Consider the following 16,450-nt stretch of genomic DNA (forward strand, 5'->3'; position numbering starts at 1 on the left):
TTGGAAGCCAGGATGGACAAACTTCGTCTGTCATACCTCAGACATATTGTCAGTAGGGAGCAGTCACTGGAGAAGGTTATCATGTTTGGTAAGGTGGAGGGTTAGAGAAAAAGAGGAAGACCCCCAGTGAGATGGATTGGCAAAGTGGCAGCATCAATGGGCTCAAGTGTGGCAACAATTGTGAGGTTGGCCCAGGACTCGGCAGTGTTTCATTCTGTTGTGCAAAGGGCCGCTATGAGTCGGTACCGACTCGATGGCACCTAAGAACTACAAATGAGTTGGAAATGACTAGTGGGTTGTGGATTGGGATTTGGTTGTTTTGTTTTATTGAAACACCTTATGTTGAATATATTCCTCTATCTGCTACATGCAATGAGAACTTGGTTTATTTGCTTCACCTCTCTTGGATTTAGTTTCTAAATATATAAAGTAAGAAATTGGATTAGATTAGGGATGCAAACTGGAGTCCCTAAGGCCCAAAGAATATGCTGTATCTGGCCAGATTTTTAAAATTTCCTTTAACTGGAAAGTGACTGCCTTTAAGTGGTGTATGCCCTCCTGCTTGTCCTAACTGCCTGACACCCAAAGGCATTTGAACTTGAGGTGGCTGATCAGACAATGTCTAGATTCTGATCCTCTGAATTCATTGTTCTTTCACTTTCTCTTCTTTGTCTTCCCAATCCAACTTCAAGAAACCACCTGGGATGTGTCTTGTGCAAAGGTTCTGAACTCTTGTTCCCTGGCTCTTGCTCTGCTGTCAGAAGTCCTCATTTGACATGGCTGTCAGGAGTGAGCTCATGTTCTTTCTTATGGCCATGTGCCCTGAAAATGGCTGCCTTCTATAGGGGAGACAGATGAAGCTAGTTCTAAAATTTAAGATTAATCTGATTTCATATAGATGATTTACTTTCATTTAACCTGCCTGGAAGGCTTCATCTTTTCTTACTCAGAAGTTCATCAGTTGCTGGAAGGATGGTGGTGGGTAGGGATGTGCTGTGGAGTCGGTTCCGACTCATAGCGACCCTGCATAGTTTCTGAGGTTGCAAATCTCTATGGGAGCACAAAGCCTCAACTTTCTCCCACAGAACCGCTGGTAATTTCTAACATCATTCTGCTTCATGAGTATATGCATGCCTACATTGAGTGACTTGTAATTCCTGCTGTTGCTGTTAAGTGATGCAGAGTCAGTTCTGACTCATAGTGACCCTAGGAGCAGCTGGTCAGTTTGAACCACCAACCTTGCAGCAAAAACTGACCTTTCAGTCTATTGCTTTATCCTACAACACCACACCAGGATTCCAGGAGGACTGTATTCAGTACTGATATAACTGTCTTAGAACTTTGGGCTGTGCTAACATCCTTCATACAGCCTCACAGTGCTAGGTGTTGTGGATTAACTCTTATCACACTGCCTGATAAATGTAATCTGCACTCATATATTGTGAAATAGATAAATGAGTAAGCAAATAAATACCATAGTAACTGATACCTAGATTGGTTAAGTAACCCACTGAACCTCACTCAAGTTATAAAAATATATTTTTAGAATACCTCAAAAACAGTTGCCCATCGACTCAACTCCAACTCACGGTGACCCCATGTGTGCCTGAGCAGTAGAACTGTGCTCCACAGGGTTGTCAGTGGCTGAGTTTTGGGCAGTAGATTGCCAGGAGCTTCTTCTGAGGCCATTCAGGGTGATCTCAAAGCACCAAATTTTGGGTTAGCTGAATTAACCATGTGTACTACCATAAACTGGAGTTGACTTGTGGCAACTAGTTTAAAATACTGTTGTGACGTGCTGTCTAGTTGGTTCCAACTCACAGTGACCCTGCATAGGGTTTCCGAGGCTGTAAATCTTGGTGAGAAAAGAGAGCCTCATCTTTCTTCCATGGAGCAGCTGGTGGGCTTGAACCACCAACCTTAATCCACTAGGGAGAGCCACTGCACTCCCTAGGATTTATAAAAATTTTCACTTTAAAATAGGACATAAGGCCTCCTTAGGAAGGGGATTGAAATACTTTTTATTCCTTTTGGCATGTTTAAAGCTTTTTCTCAGAGAAAATGTTGTCTCAGGAAACATTTTCCCTATTTTAAATTTAGGAAATGAGGTTTCAAACAGGAAGTCACACTGTGACATTCAGTGTTCAGTGACATCAGGTTGTCTTTATCAAAGTGAAAGCCAATATTAAAAATACTTTTTTGAAACTGTGAAAACTTTAGAGAAACTAAAGCCAATGGCAGGGGGGAAATTACATATCAAATAAAGTGGCAACAGTACTGTTGTTTGTATGGTGCTTTATGGTTTGCAAAACATCTTCTCACATGATTTCATTTGATCTTATGATAACTCCCCAAGATGGGAGCAAAAAATCTCTCACTTCACAAAGCCTGATCCTCCAGTTAGTAGACAAAGAGCAACAGTAACAGACTTCGCCAGATGTTATATTTTCCAAGAGGTAGCCCACAATGGTGGGCACCTGAATTTCTTCCCTATTTTTGCCACCTACTGACACTTTTCTGGTTGTACAGGTTTCAGTTAATGTTCTACTATTGAAAAACATGTTTTCTCCAGTATGATCAAACGAATGTTTTACTACTACTACTGAAGTACTGGTGTGGTGCTGTGGGATAAAGCACCAGCGCTGGTTTGAACCACAAGATCAGTCGGATCATATGCCCTCTCAACAATAATTAATAACAACAAAGTCCTTAAAGGAGTCCTGGTGTGGTGCTGTAGGATTGCAAGGTCGGTTAGAACCACAAGGTCAGTGGTTCAAATGCACTAGTTATTCTTTGGCACTTAACAATAACAACAAAGTCCTTTAAAAGTCTTTAAAATATCCCCTCCCCACAAGCTCTGAACTTGAGTTATTTTTGAGACCACTTTGGGTCTCTACAGGATAATGCACTGGACTGTAGGTCAGTTTGAACCACAAAGTCAGTGGTTCAAACCCTATACAGGGTCACTATGGGTCGGAACTGACTCTACAGCACTTAACAACAAACTTAATATAGGACTTAAAGCCTCCTTCGGAAAGAGACTGAAATACTTTTTATTTCTTTTGGCATATGAAGCTAGGAACCTGGGAGTAGAGAAAAGAGGGGCTAGCTGTTGTGAGGCAATTAATTACTTATCTGACTTTTCTAGACTAGTTTTTATCATTCCTATCAAAGGAGCTCTGGTAGCGTAGTGGTTATGTAAACCTTAAGGTCAGCAGTTTGAAACTACCAGCTGTTCCGCAGGAGAAAGATGAGGCTTTCTGCTCCCGTAAAGATTCACAGCCTTGGAAACCCTGTGCAGGGTCACTATGGGTCGGAACCGACTCGATGGCACTTAACAATAACAACATCAAAAGACTGGGTTGTCATCATTGTTAGGTGTCTGAGTAGATTCTGCCCCTATATATAACAAAATGAAACACTACCCACCCAGTCTTAGGTCACTGTCACAGCCATTGTGTCGCTATATCTCGCCGAAGTCCTTCTCTTTTCACTGATCCTCTACCAAGGATGATGTCCTTCTCCAGGGACAAGTCCCTCCTGATATCATGTCCAAAGTGTACAGGATGATGTCTCCCATTCTCACTTCTAAGGAGCATTCTGGTTATACTTCTTTCAACACAAATTTTTTCATTCTTCTGGTAGTTCATGGTTTATTCAAAACTTTGAATTAATTCAAACACATCAATTCTTTAGTCTTCCCCATTCATTGTCCAGTTTTCAAATGCATGTAAGACACTTAGGTTTATATGAGCACAATTAAGTGTTTTGCAATTCCATTCTTTGCAATGCTATCCATAATTTGTTATAATTTACACAGTTGAATGCCTTTGCACAGTCAATAAAACACAGGTAAACATCTTTCTGGTATTCTCTGCTTTCAGTCAAGATTCATTTAATGTCAGCATTGGTATCCCTCGTTCCACGTCCTCTTCTGAATCTGACTTGGTTTTCTGGCAGTTCTTTGTCTGTGTACTGCTACGATCATTTTTAACTGCCTTCAGCAACATTTTACTTTCATGTGTTACTACACTATTCAATAATTTCTGCATTGTTGGATCATCTTTCCTTGGAATGGTCATGAACATAAATCTCTTCAGTTGGCCACGTAACTGCCTTTCAAATTTCTTGGCTTAGACTGGTGAATGCCTTCAGAACTGCGTATGTTTTTGTTTTGAAACATTTCAATTTGTATTCCATCATTTCCTGAAGACTTTCCTTTTGTCAGTGCCTTCACTGCAGCTTGGACTTCCTCCTTCAATAACATCAGCTCTTGATCATATACCCATCTCCTGAAATGGCTGAAGGCCAACTCATTCTTTTTGACACTATGTATTCCTTCCACCTTCTTTTGTTGAGTCCTGCATCGTTCAATATTTTGCCCATGCTGTTGTTGTTGTTGCTGTTAGGTGATGTCAGATAGGTTCCAACTCATAGCAACCCTATGTTCAATAGAACAAAATACTGCCTGGTCCTATACCATCCTCACAATTGTATTTGAGCCCATTGTTACTGCTACCATGTCAATCCATTTTGCCCAGAGAATCCTTCAACATGGCAAATACAGGCTTGAATTTTTTCTTCAGTGTTTTCAGCTTGAGAAATGCTGAGAATATGTTTTTTCTGTTTTGGTTTTTAAACTCCTGATCTTTGCACATTTCATTACAATACTTGTCTTCCAAGATGCCCTTTGAAATCTTCTGTTCAGCTCTTTTACTTTATCATTTCTTTCTTTCATGTTAGTTTCTCTACACTCTAGTGCAAGTTCCAGAAACTCATTTTTTCCTCTTTTCTTTCTTGTCTTTTTAACGACCTTTCACTTTATGCATGATGTCCTTGATATCATCCCACACTGATCAATCATTAGTATTCAATACATAAAATCTATTTTGGGGATGGTTTTTAAACTCAGGTGGCATAGATTCAAGGTCAAATTTTGGCTATAATTTATTCTTGTTATGTGCCATGGAGTCGGTTCCGACTCATAGTGACCGTGTACAGGGTTTCCAAGCTGTAAATCTTTACGAGAGCAGAAAGCCTCATCTTTCTCCCATGGAACAGCTGGTAGTTTCGAACTGCTGACCTTGAGGTTCGCAGCCCTATTTGTAACCACTACACTACCAGAGCTATCATGGACTTGTTTTGATTCCCTTCAGCTTCAGCCTGAACTTGCAAAATAGCTATTGATCTCTGTTCCACAATAGGAATTGGCTTTGTTTCCACTGATGTAGTTGATTCCACAGTTGTGTATTCCAACTGGTGAGATCCAGGTGTATAATCACCATTGATGTTATTGAAAATAGACATTTGCAATGAATAAGTCATTGGTCTTACAAAATTATATCACGTGATTTCCAGTTGTTTTATCACCAAACTCATATTTTCCAACTACTACTCTTTCTTTCCAAGTTTCACATTCCAATCACCAGTAATTATCAATGCATCTTGATTATATGTTTGATCAATTTCAGACTGTGGAAGCTGGTACAAATCTTCAATTTCCTCATCTTTGGCATTAGAAGTTGGTGAGTATATGTGACTTGTTGTTGTTGTTGTTAAGTGCCGTCGAGTCAGTTCTGACCCATAGCGACCCTGTACAGGGTTTCCGAGGGTGTAAATATGTGACTAGTTGTTATTAAATGGTCTTCCTTATAGGCATATGGATTTTATACTAACATTGACAGCATTGTACTTCAGTATATATCCGGAGATGGTCTTAGAAATGAATCAACACAATCCCTCTGTGCCATTCTCAGCATAGTAGACGATACGATTAACTAATTCAAAATGTCCAACGTCAGTCCATGTCAGCACACTAATACCCAGAAGGCAGTTCTCGTGTGGCACTGTAGGATAAGTACTGGACTGCAAGGCTGATTTGAACTACAAAATCAGTGGTTCAAACTCACCATGCACTTCTCAATAATCCTATACAGGGTCACTGTGAGCTGGAACTGACTCGACACTTAATACCTAGGATATCGATCTTTGTTCCATTTCATTTTTTATTTCCAATTTTCCTAGATTTATACTTCATACAGTCCATGTTCCAATTACTAAAGGATGTTTACAGCTGTTTCATCTCATTTTGAGTTGTACCACATCAGCAAGTGAAGGTCCAGAAAGCTTTGCTCCATTCAGGTCACTAAGATTGTTGATTCTATTTTTTTGGAGGCAGCTTTTCCCGTCTTTCTATGGACTTAGAGCTGAGGTTACTTGAGATATAGACACTTAATCTGCAGAACTACATGTGCCGAAGTAGGGCAGAGGCCAACGGTCTGAAAGGCCAAAAGTTAAGAGAGTTTTGTAACCCTTGCCTCAGCAGGCCATGGCCTGGGGTGGGGTGGGGCAGGCAGTTGTGAGCACAGCTGAGGAATCCTGACTGAACTAAGATTCTGAGTGTTCCTCATCATAAACTGTAACCAGCTATTCCCCGAATAAACCTCATAATCAGTATCCTCTGTTGAGTGATGTGTGGCCATTAAACAAACGATCAAACCCAGCAGAGGAATGATGTGGGACAGCTGTTGGTGTTAGTAAAAAAAAAAAAAAAGAAAGAAAGGTTGGAGAGGGGAAGTCTATCTCATAGGATTATGTACGCCTTGGGCTTATTGTGATTCTCCTCTTCCCTACTTAGGAAGTTATAGGTGGTCAGATGTTGTACCCATCCCGTATTTAAAGCTGGGGGCAGAAATGCCTGAATTTTCCAGAGTGTGTGGTTTAGAGCATTTTCTGGGAAGCACTGGGTAGAGCAAGTTAGCTGGGGGAGGTGAAGTGAAGAGGAGCCACTGTGACCCGGTGCTAAGAGTGCACTCCATGGTAGTGCAAATTATGGACATTGTGAGGAGTAGCAGAAGCCGGCTTCCTGTCTAAGAGGCACACCAGCAAGGTTTCTTAAACTCCGCCTGTCCCTGAAAACCTCTGACCAATTCTCAGGGACACAAATGACATTTCAAAACTGGGCTTTCAAATTTGCTGAATGCAGTTTTGTAATAACTAGGAGTTGGTCTTTGTATTTTGCTTTAAATCCAGGAAAAAGAGGTGATCTGCTCATTCTTAGGGAAAAAGAGAAGTGTTAAATGATTTGGTATATGCATAACACCTTTATAGCCAACACTATCAAGTAGGTTGTTGTTAAGTGCCATCGAGTCAGTTCCGACCCATAGCGACCCTGAACAGGGTTTCCAAGGCTGTAAATCTTTACAGGAACAGAAAGCCTCATCTTTCTCCTGCAGAGCAGCTGGTAGTTTTGAACTGCTGACCTTGAGGTTCGCAGCCCAATTCGTAACCACTACACTACCAGAGCTCCTTTAGGCAAAGATAAACACAGGGAAAGAAAACTGGGTCTGAAACTAGTTAGCAGCTGCCAGTGGAAATTCCTGCCTTGTGCTTAGCAAAAAGTTAACTTGTGTAAATTGGAGGAGGAAAATTGTTCCTTTTTCTTTATCATTAATGAAACTATTCAATGAACCTTTCGTCTTTTGTTCCTTCTGCTTCGTGGTCAGAGGAAACAGCTTTTAAGATTTTTGACAGCAATGTAAAATGTAAAATGTCTGCTATAGCAGATTGCAAAGGATTTCTTTAAAATGTAGCATGGCCTAGATGGGAACAGATTTCTTGCCCTATTCTTCCCACAGGTTTAACTTTAGAGTCACTATGAGAACCAACTGGTTTTCTTTTCTGGTATCAAGTCCAGGATGGATTTAAGGAACTTTAGATGCATTCTGGTCATTCTATGACTAGGATCAAAACTAAATTGTGAAACATTGTTCAGGATTACTTGAAAATATTAGCTTTCCTATACATGTACATGGAGTCCTGGTGTGGAGCTGTAAGATAAGCACTGGATTGCTAACCACCAGCAGTTCAAACTCACCAGCCTATGAGTCAGAACCAACTTGAAGGCACTTAACCACAATACATTTGCTTAATACTTATCAGTGGGCTTTGAATGGCATATGTTCTAACAAGAAAGTGTTTTAGGTAGAGCTTCTTTTACAATTCACATATGAGAAAACCAAAGTTCAGAAGTGAAGTGACTTCTCAGTAACATTATCAATAAATTCAGCATTGAATACAAGATTTAATTAAGTCTAGTGATCTTTCTAGAAACTAGATTTTTTTCCCAGACTCTACTGCTTTAAAAAGTCAGTTTATCTAATTGTTGTATCCATCCATTTTAAGAAGCACTGTTTCCAAATCTGTGGAAAACTTGTTTTCTTATTCATATAAGCCAGCGAGCCTCTTGTGACAAACATCTACTATTACCAGCTAGCAACATGCCACAAAAGGAACCCTGGTAGTGCAGTGGTTCAGACTATTTGAACTCACCAGCTGTTCCCCAGCAAAAGATGAGGCAGTCTAGCTCCATAGACATCTTTTAAAATGTAAAGTACCAACAAGTTGGTTCTGACTCAGAGTGACCCTGTACAGTTTCTGAGGCTTTAAATCTTTGCAAGAGCAGAAAGCCTCATCTTTCCCCTGCAGAGAGGCTAGCAGGCTCGGGCTGGAACCTCGAACCTTGTGTTTCACAGTCCAGTGTTTATTGTATGGAGCAACATACTCCCAATTTTTTAAATAAAAGTACTCACAATGTTTAGAATCAAAACATATGGCCCCTACTGCCTAAAACTGAGGAAAAAAAGATTTCTAAAGCCTTCAAAGGGTAAAACTTAAATCTATATAAACCTATTTTCCACTTATTCAGTAATGTTCACCTGTATTTAGCTTAGTTAGCCTCTCTATCTTATAACAACATCTTTCTCAATAATTAGTGGCTTCCCATTTCTTCTCATTAATGAGTGCCATCCAGTTGGTTCCAACTCACAGGCATCCTGTATAGGGTTTTCAAGAGCAGCTGATGGGTTTGAACTAACAACCTTGCAGTTAGCAATCCAATGCTTATCCTACAGTGCTACCCACAGGTGAACAATTTTTGCTTTTCTGTTAAAAAAAAAAAAAAAAAAAGAAATCTAATTTGACTGGATCTTCCAACTATCTTTTCTCCTTTTCTTTTGGCAAATGGAATCTTGCTATGGTATCTGCCAGTCACCTAAGAATTAAACCAGCAACATATTTTCTTTGATCATACATACTATAGTTGTGAGTGTCCAAGATAAAATAATCTCAGAAAACTTAAGATTGGCAAATCATTGACTTTCAGTGTATAGTTAACTAAGACAGAATGTTGTTTAAGTGTCGTTGAGTCGGTCCCGACCCATAGTGATGACCCTGGATAGGGTTTCCAAGGAGCGGATGGTGAGCTTGAATATCTGACCTTGTAGTTCAAACCAACTCTGCAGTCCAGAGCTTTAACCCACAGCAACACAGACTAGTAGTGCCGAGTGAAGAAAGGTACAGTCACTCAAAAAATGTACCTGTGTTCACAGATAGGGCCAGTGGGAAATAAGTAGCAATACTGTACCAATGCAAGACAAAATATACTTTATTGGACAGCAAATACACACAGTGCTGCGGGTAAGGCATGCTACTATGAATCTGCATATAATCAAAGACTGGTATGCAACTGCATCGGAATGACCACTCTGTTAATGCTTACTGACGAGGCAAAGGTGAAATCAGTGTGTCCACTTATCTCAGATGCACTATTCTCTGAGGGGGTGTAAAAAGAGTTTATAGATAAAAATGACTGAAAAAAGAATGGAAATTCTCATGACCTTTTGAAGCCCCTTCCTACGCACTTAATCAGAGACCTATGCCTCTAAGCAAAAGCCCAAAGGCAAAAACGGGGAACTTTTCATAACTGTAGTCAGAAGTCACTTCTAATATCAAAAATAGGAAGATCCACAAATTGAGGCAAATTTCTTCTAGACAACTGACCTAGAAATTGAGCACTCAGGCATCCATCTATGTAAGTCATTATGTAATTCTGATATCATTTAATCTGCATGAAGGAAAAACTATACTTTCTAGTAGTAGTTTGGATGAAGAAACGCTTCCATTTTTATTTTTCAGAATGTCATAGATTTTGGGCTAAAACAACAACCTGAGGTAAATTTGAACTCTTTCTATTTAAGGGAACCACATGCAGTTCAATAACTGAACTTCTAAGATCTAAAAAATAATAGTAATGCTAATGAGATTTTAATCTTTTGGTGAAAACTATTAGGTTCTACAAACTTGTCAAAATCAACATAAAGCTGAGGTTTAAATGTTTTATAAAGCAGTCTTTTTAGATAAATTACTTCATTTCCCTCTTCTTTTGAAACAGATGTAGATTAAGTGCTTTCTGCAAACAAATGCATATTGACAGCTTGTTCAACTGTTTTCTAAATTAACACTGTGGGTTTAAACAGTGTGCTTTAATTTAAACAAAGAGTAATATAGTATAGCCAACTTCACTTAGAAATGAAAAGAAACGCCTACTACTATGACAATTATTATCAAGTGTTCCCTTCTTCTAAAAAGTAATTTAAAAAGCAACACAGGACCAAAAACATCCAACTATCACTTTATTTATATTACTATGCTTAAGTTACATGGGAAAAGACAACCAAGCAGCTCTGCCCCGTTTCAGGTAAACTTTCCAATCAACACCAATTATGTGGTGACAAATAACTAGGAATGGTGACATCTTTGGGTCAAGATTGACAAGGAAGAATGGGCTCTGGTGCTACGGTTCATCTCCAACAGGAATATGGCACAATGGCCAGCACAAGCCACGCCAACACTGGACCTTTAGCGCTGGTCACACATTCGGATCTCTTCTCTGAAGCTAGCGAACCAGGTGAAATAACTGAGTTTTTAAAAAGGTTGTAAAACGAAGCCTAAGTATGTTTAAAAACCATGCTCTTGACATTATTTTCCTTTCAAAAATTGACATGAAACACTTTTCACTCTAATAGCCCAGATTTTTGTCCTCACTTAGCCCATTATTATATAGCTGCAGATAGACTACCCTGCCTCAAGATGTAAACATAGGAAAAAACAAAAAACAAAAAAAACTTAATGGCATCTGCATAATATTCTCTACACACTGCTGTTGGATGGAAAATTTTTAAAAAATAAGAAAGAAAGAAAGTTTCCATCTTAGATTCTCACAAGCTCTTGTTCTGCAGTCCATGAATCCGACTCTGATGCTAAGGTGACAGTGTATGTAAGTAGGTTTTTGTTTTCAGTGAAGGAGACCTGGGAAAAGATGGTATTTCTCTATTTTTCTTCAAGAGTTATCAGATGGTACATGCTCCTCAAAGCCCTCACTTTCTCGAACTAGAGCGCGTTCCAGGATCACACGGCCTTCCTTATAACGCTGGCTGTCTTCAGTGGCAAATTCATAGATCCATCCCAGTTTGCTATTGCAGTTTTTGCAGCTCACATCTCGAACCATGTGGCGGCCCGTAAGCATGACCCGGTCTTGAACTTCACTGTACTGCAGGTTAACTACCTAAGAAAATGTAAACAAAAATGCAAAGGCAAGTAAATTCCTTCCTAAACAAGTATCCAGTATTATGGTTGGTACAGCAACAGAGCACCTTCAGAAAAAGAAAGCAAAAGCTGCTACTCTAGTTAAACAAAGCTGCAGGGACAGGTTAGCTTCTGAAAATTACACTGAACTCGTTATCTAATGCAATCATGTGTTAATGGCCTAGCTCAAGCCACATTTTTTATTTATATATCTTATTTAACAATTCTGTTTTGCAGTAAAAAGTCCTGGAATAATAAAATGTGGGTTTGGATTCCCTTGTTTTCATTTACTATTTCAATGGTCAATGTTTTAAGAGTACAAATAAAGCAATCAAGATAAAAGTATACAACAGGTATTCTATAACAAAGTTGTCAAATTACATCTGAAAACGCAATCAAAATACAAGCAGGCTGGGATACACTAAACCTATTACCAAACACACACTGCAATGGTTTTCAAAGACAATGGCTATAAAGAACTTTCAGTAATTCTGAACACCCAGCAATCCTCTGCATTTTTCTTTTCTGTAAAGAGCCAGATCGTAATCAGTTGAGGACCATATGGTCTTTGTTGCAAGTATTCAACAACTCCTTTGGAGCAAGGAAACAACCAGATAATACATAAATGCATAAAGGTTATGTTCCAGTTAACTTGACTACAAAACAGGCTCACCATTCCTCTGTCAGTTTGTTATTCTGTTGTAGCTTTCATGTTGCTATGATGCTAAAAGCTATTCCAATGGTATTTTAAATACCATCAGGGTCATCCATAATGGACAGGTTTCAGCAGAGCTTCCAGATGAAGACAAACTAGGAAGGAGAGGCAGACTACTTGTGAATGTTCAGCCACTGAAAACCTCGTGGTAGCAGCAGAACAGCGTCAGATACAATTCCAGACGATAAAAACATTATGAATAGCACTAGAACAGTGTCAGATATAGTGCCAGAAAACGAACCCTTAAGGCAGGCACTCAAATTATGATTGGGGAAGAGCTGCCTCTTCAAAGCAGAGTTGACTGTGATGACATGAGTGGATTAAAGCTTTCAGACCCCACACGTGCTGATGGGGCACAATTCAAAATGAGCAGAAACAGCTGCAAACACCTTTTAATAATTAGAATTTAGAATGTATGAAGTATGAGTCTAGGAAAATTGGAAAGATGTCAAAAAATGGAACACAAAAGATCGATATCCTAGGCATTAGTGAACTGAAATGAAGTTGTGTTGGTCATTTTAAATCTGAAAATCATATACTATGCCATGACTGACAAACGACATAGCATTCATCATCAAAAAGAACATTTCAAGATCCACCCTGAAGTATAACCCTGTCTGATAAGATAATAACCATATGGAAAACTAATTAATACCACTATTATTCAGATTTATGTACCAACCACTAAAGCCAGTGATGATGAGATTGAAGAAATCTACCAACTTTTTCATTCTGAGATTGATCAAATATGTAATCATGATGTATTAATTAATGATTACTCGTGACTGAAATGCAAAGGTGAGAAAAAAAAAGGAAAGGTCAGTAGCTGGAAAACATGGCCCTGGTGATAGAAATGATGCTGGAAATAGCATGATAGAAGTAGCAAGATCAATGACTTATTCACAGCCATTATCTTTTTAAAATAACATAAAAGGCGATTATATACATAGACCTCACCAGATGGACTACAAAGAAATCAAACTGACTACCTCTGTGGAAAGAGATGGTTAAAAAGCTCCATTTCATCAGCCAAAACAAGGCCAGGGGCAGATTTCAGACCACAAATTGGTCATCCAATCAAGTACAGGCTGAAGCTGAAGAAAATTAAAACAAGTCCACAAGAGCCAAACTGTGACTTTGAACACATTCATCAGAATTTAGAGACCATCTCAAGAATAGATTTGATACATTAGACACCAAAGAACAGAAGACTTGTGGGATGACATTAAGAACATCATACTGGAAGAAAGCAAATGGTCAGTAAGAAGACAAGAAAGAAAGAAAAGACCAAAACGGATGTACAAAGAGACTCTGAAACTTGCTCTCCAGGTAGAGATGCTAAAGAAAATAGAAGAAATGGAGCAAAAATATTGAATGATGCAAAAACCATTAAAAAAAAAAAAAAAGTTACAGAGTCACTGTACCAAAAAGAAAAGGTTGATATTTTCAAGAGGTAGCATAAGATCAAGAACAGATGGTACTGAAGGAAGAAGTCCAAATTACACTGAAGGTATTGGCAATACAAATAGAAATCTTTCAGCAAACTAATGCAGCACTGGAAGTGCTTACTCATCTATGCCAAGAAATTTGGAAGCCAGCCTGTGTCCATTCCAATAATTATTAGTGATTGAAATGCAAAGGTTAGAAACAAAAAGGAAAGGTCAGTAGCTGGAAAACATGGCCTTGGTGATAGAAAGGTGACCATTCCAAAGAAAGGTGACCCAACAGAATGTGTAAATCACTGAACATCATTAATATCACATGTAAGTAAAATTGTGCTGAAGATAATTCAAAAACGGGTTGCAACAATACATTGACAGGCAACTGTCAGAAATTCAAGCCAGATTCAGAAGAAAACATGTAACTAGGAATATCACTGTTGATGTCAGATGGATCTTGGCTGAAAGCAGAGAATACCAGAAATATGTTTACTTGTGATTTATTGACTATGCAAAGGCTTCTGTGTGGCTCATTACAAGCTATGGCTTATTACATTGAAGAATGAGTATTCCAGACTACTTATTCTTATAAAATTGTGCTCATGAGGAACCTACACATAGACCCAAAGGTGGTCATTAGAACAAGGGGATACTGAATGGGTTAAAATCAGGAAAGGTGTGCATTAGGGTTGTATCTTTTGCCATACTTACTGCCTGTATCCACTATCAACACTTATGGAAACATGACATCAAATGACATATTGCATTAGGCAAATAAGTCGCACAAGACCTTTTATTGTGTACAAAGAGCAAAGATGTCAGTTTAAGGTTTAAGGTGTGCCTGACCCAAGCGATGGTATTTTCAATAACCTCATACGCATGTGAAAGTTTGATAGTGTATAAGGAATAATGCTGAAGAATTGATACATATGAGTTACAGTGTTGGAGAAGAATATAGAAAAAAGTACCATGGACTGCCAAGAGAACAGATCTCAGTTCAAAGAAGCACAGCCAGAATGTTCCTCAGAAGCCAGGATGACATGACTTCATTTCTCATACTTTGGACATATTGTTAGGGGGGCCCAGTCCCTGGAGGATTATCATGCTTGGTAAAGTGGAAGGTCAGCAAAAAAAAGAGGAAGACCCCCAATGAAATGGATTAGGACAATGGCAGCAGCAATGGGCTGAAGCGTCACAACAATTGTGAGGGTGGCACAGGACCCAGTGTGTTGTTCTGTTTCACGTAGGGTTGTTATGAGTCAGGGCTGAACCCATGGCACCTGATGACAAGAACAATATAAAAACAGGCAGCCAGTCTACCAGCTGTAGTATACCCACTTATTCAACAACTAAATAATGATCAAAGCACATACTGTGAGACAAACTTATTTGTACATATGAATCAAAGAGGTGCCCCACTGAGGAAGTTTATCTGGCCTTCTAAGAGTAGTACTTGTACAAATCCTAAAGGATTTGGTTATTCAATTTCACAAGTACACCACAGACCTAGGACATAGAATCACATCAATTTCAAAACAAGCTGGAAATTACGGGGAGCCCTCCTCATGTTGGCAGAACTATATATGAAGCCCTATCATGATCAGAAGAATGCTTGGTGAGCATGCTTTAAACAAGAGACGCTAGATAAGTCTTGCTTCCCTGCATTGTCAGGCTATAACCATGTACTGCAGCTGTCTCCCTGTATGGATACATCAGTGACATGGGGGCTAGGGGCGTCTTGGCCCCGTCTTCCACAGCGTATGCTGAAGCCACAGCCAACCTTTACACTGACTGTTTCCTGAGACAGTGGAGACCATCGCTTTACTTGGGTCACATTTCAACTGTTAAGGTTAACAATTACATTTTAGTGATGCTTTCCTGGGACCCTATATAAAACAGCGGGCAGGCAATCATGTCTCCAGATTGCCACTCTTCATTAGACTGTCCCTGCTACCTCTAAACGCTGGGAAGCATCCTGATGCTGCGGTCCACCATACTCACTGAGGAGATTTAGCAAATGAAGTCAGCATTCCCACCAACCTTGTTAAAAAGGAATGCCCTGCCGGTGGCACCTGTGAAGCGAGTGGAGATGAGCTCGGAGCGGTTGGTTAGGATCGTGTCGCAGTTCGCACAGGAAAACAGGCGGGTGCCACCGATGTGGTCAAGGAAAATTCTGCCCATCTTTATAGGTGAAGTTCAAAACACCTAGGAGCAAATGGAGAAAAAAAAAATACATTATAATGATATTAATTTTTAAGCGATTGGTACCCAACTCAGAATATGAAATAGATGGCCTGAAAAAAGGATCCAAAGTTGATGTGCCAATAACACAAAGGCATAACCAAACTAAAAGCATTGTTACAGCACCAAGGAAGTAAACATACAACCTAAAAGCACATTCTGGGTATGGATGGGAAGATCCAGTGAGGAGTCAAATGGTTACTAACTGGTCAAGTACCCAAGAAGAGCAGAAATAGGAGAGGAGAGGCAGGGGAGATCAGAAAGAGGACAAGGTTTGTGAACCCAGCGTGAGTGGGCTTGTGGTCATCAGAAGCATTTACAACTGTACAGGACGGATGGCATGAAATTTCCTTAGTGAGCCCAGTGTCTGCAAACATTGTACAAGGGGCTTCACTTCTTTCAAAAACCTCACAAAACCACCACGAGGCTACCCTCACCTCCATTTCACACAGGTACTAAGTAGTCAAAGGTCACACAGCTTTCTAGTACAAAAGGGCAAAACAGGCATGTGGGTCACCTGACTCAAAGTCCATGTTCTCCCATCACCCCCTACACTGCCCTCTCTCAGATGGCACAGAACAGTCCAGTCTGGCCTAAAGCTAGGGCAAGAAAACAAATTCCCACATGCTAA

At 39.6% G+C, this 16,450-nt stretch overlaps 1 protein-coding gene across 1 annotated transcript; it reads right to left on the reverse strand.

Annotated features, from left to right (window-relative positions):
• Nucleotides 1-10,459: 10,459 nt before the first annotated feature.
• Nucleotides 10,460-15,783, reverse strand: YPEL5 (yippee-like 5 (Drosophila)). The gene is made up of 2 exons (XM_006835166.1): nucleotides 15,619-15,783; nucleotides 10,460-11,404 (listed from the first exon to the last, which is right to left on the reverse strand). The coding sequence occupies exons 1-2, from the start codon at nucleotides 15,757-15,759 to the stop codon at nucleotides 11,180-11,182; spliced, it is 366 nt and encodes a 121-aa protein (XP_006835229.1). The 5' UTR covers nucleotides 15,760-15,783; the 3' UTR covers nucleotides 10,460-11,179.
• Nucleotides 15,784-16,450: the final 667 nt, after the last annotated feature.

The sequence above is a fragment of the Chrysochloris asiatica genome, unplaced genomic scaffold (assembly GCF_000296735.1).
Source record: "Chrysochloris asiatica unplaced genomic scaffold, ChrAsi1.0 scaffold00016, whole genome shotgun sequence".
NCBI lineage: Eukaryota > Metazoa > Chordata > Mammalia > Afrosoricida > Chrysochloridae > Chrysochloris > Chrysochloris asiatica.

What these genes read in the sequence shown, in the direction of transcription:
- YPEL5 (XM_006835166.1), bottom strand. Translation starts at nt 15,759, where the DNA reads ATGGGCAGAATTTTCCTTGACCACATCGGTGGCACCCGCCTGTTTTCC. An exon ending in GGGCATTCCTTTTTAACAAG is followed by an intron (nt 11,405 to 15,618) that starts GTTGGTGGGAAT and finishes ACATTTTCTTAG; the next exon opens with GTAGTTAACCTGCAGTACAG.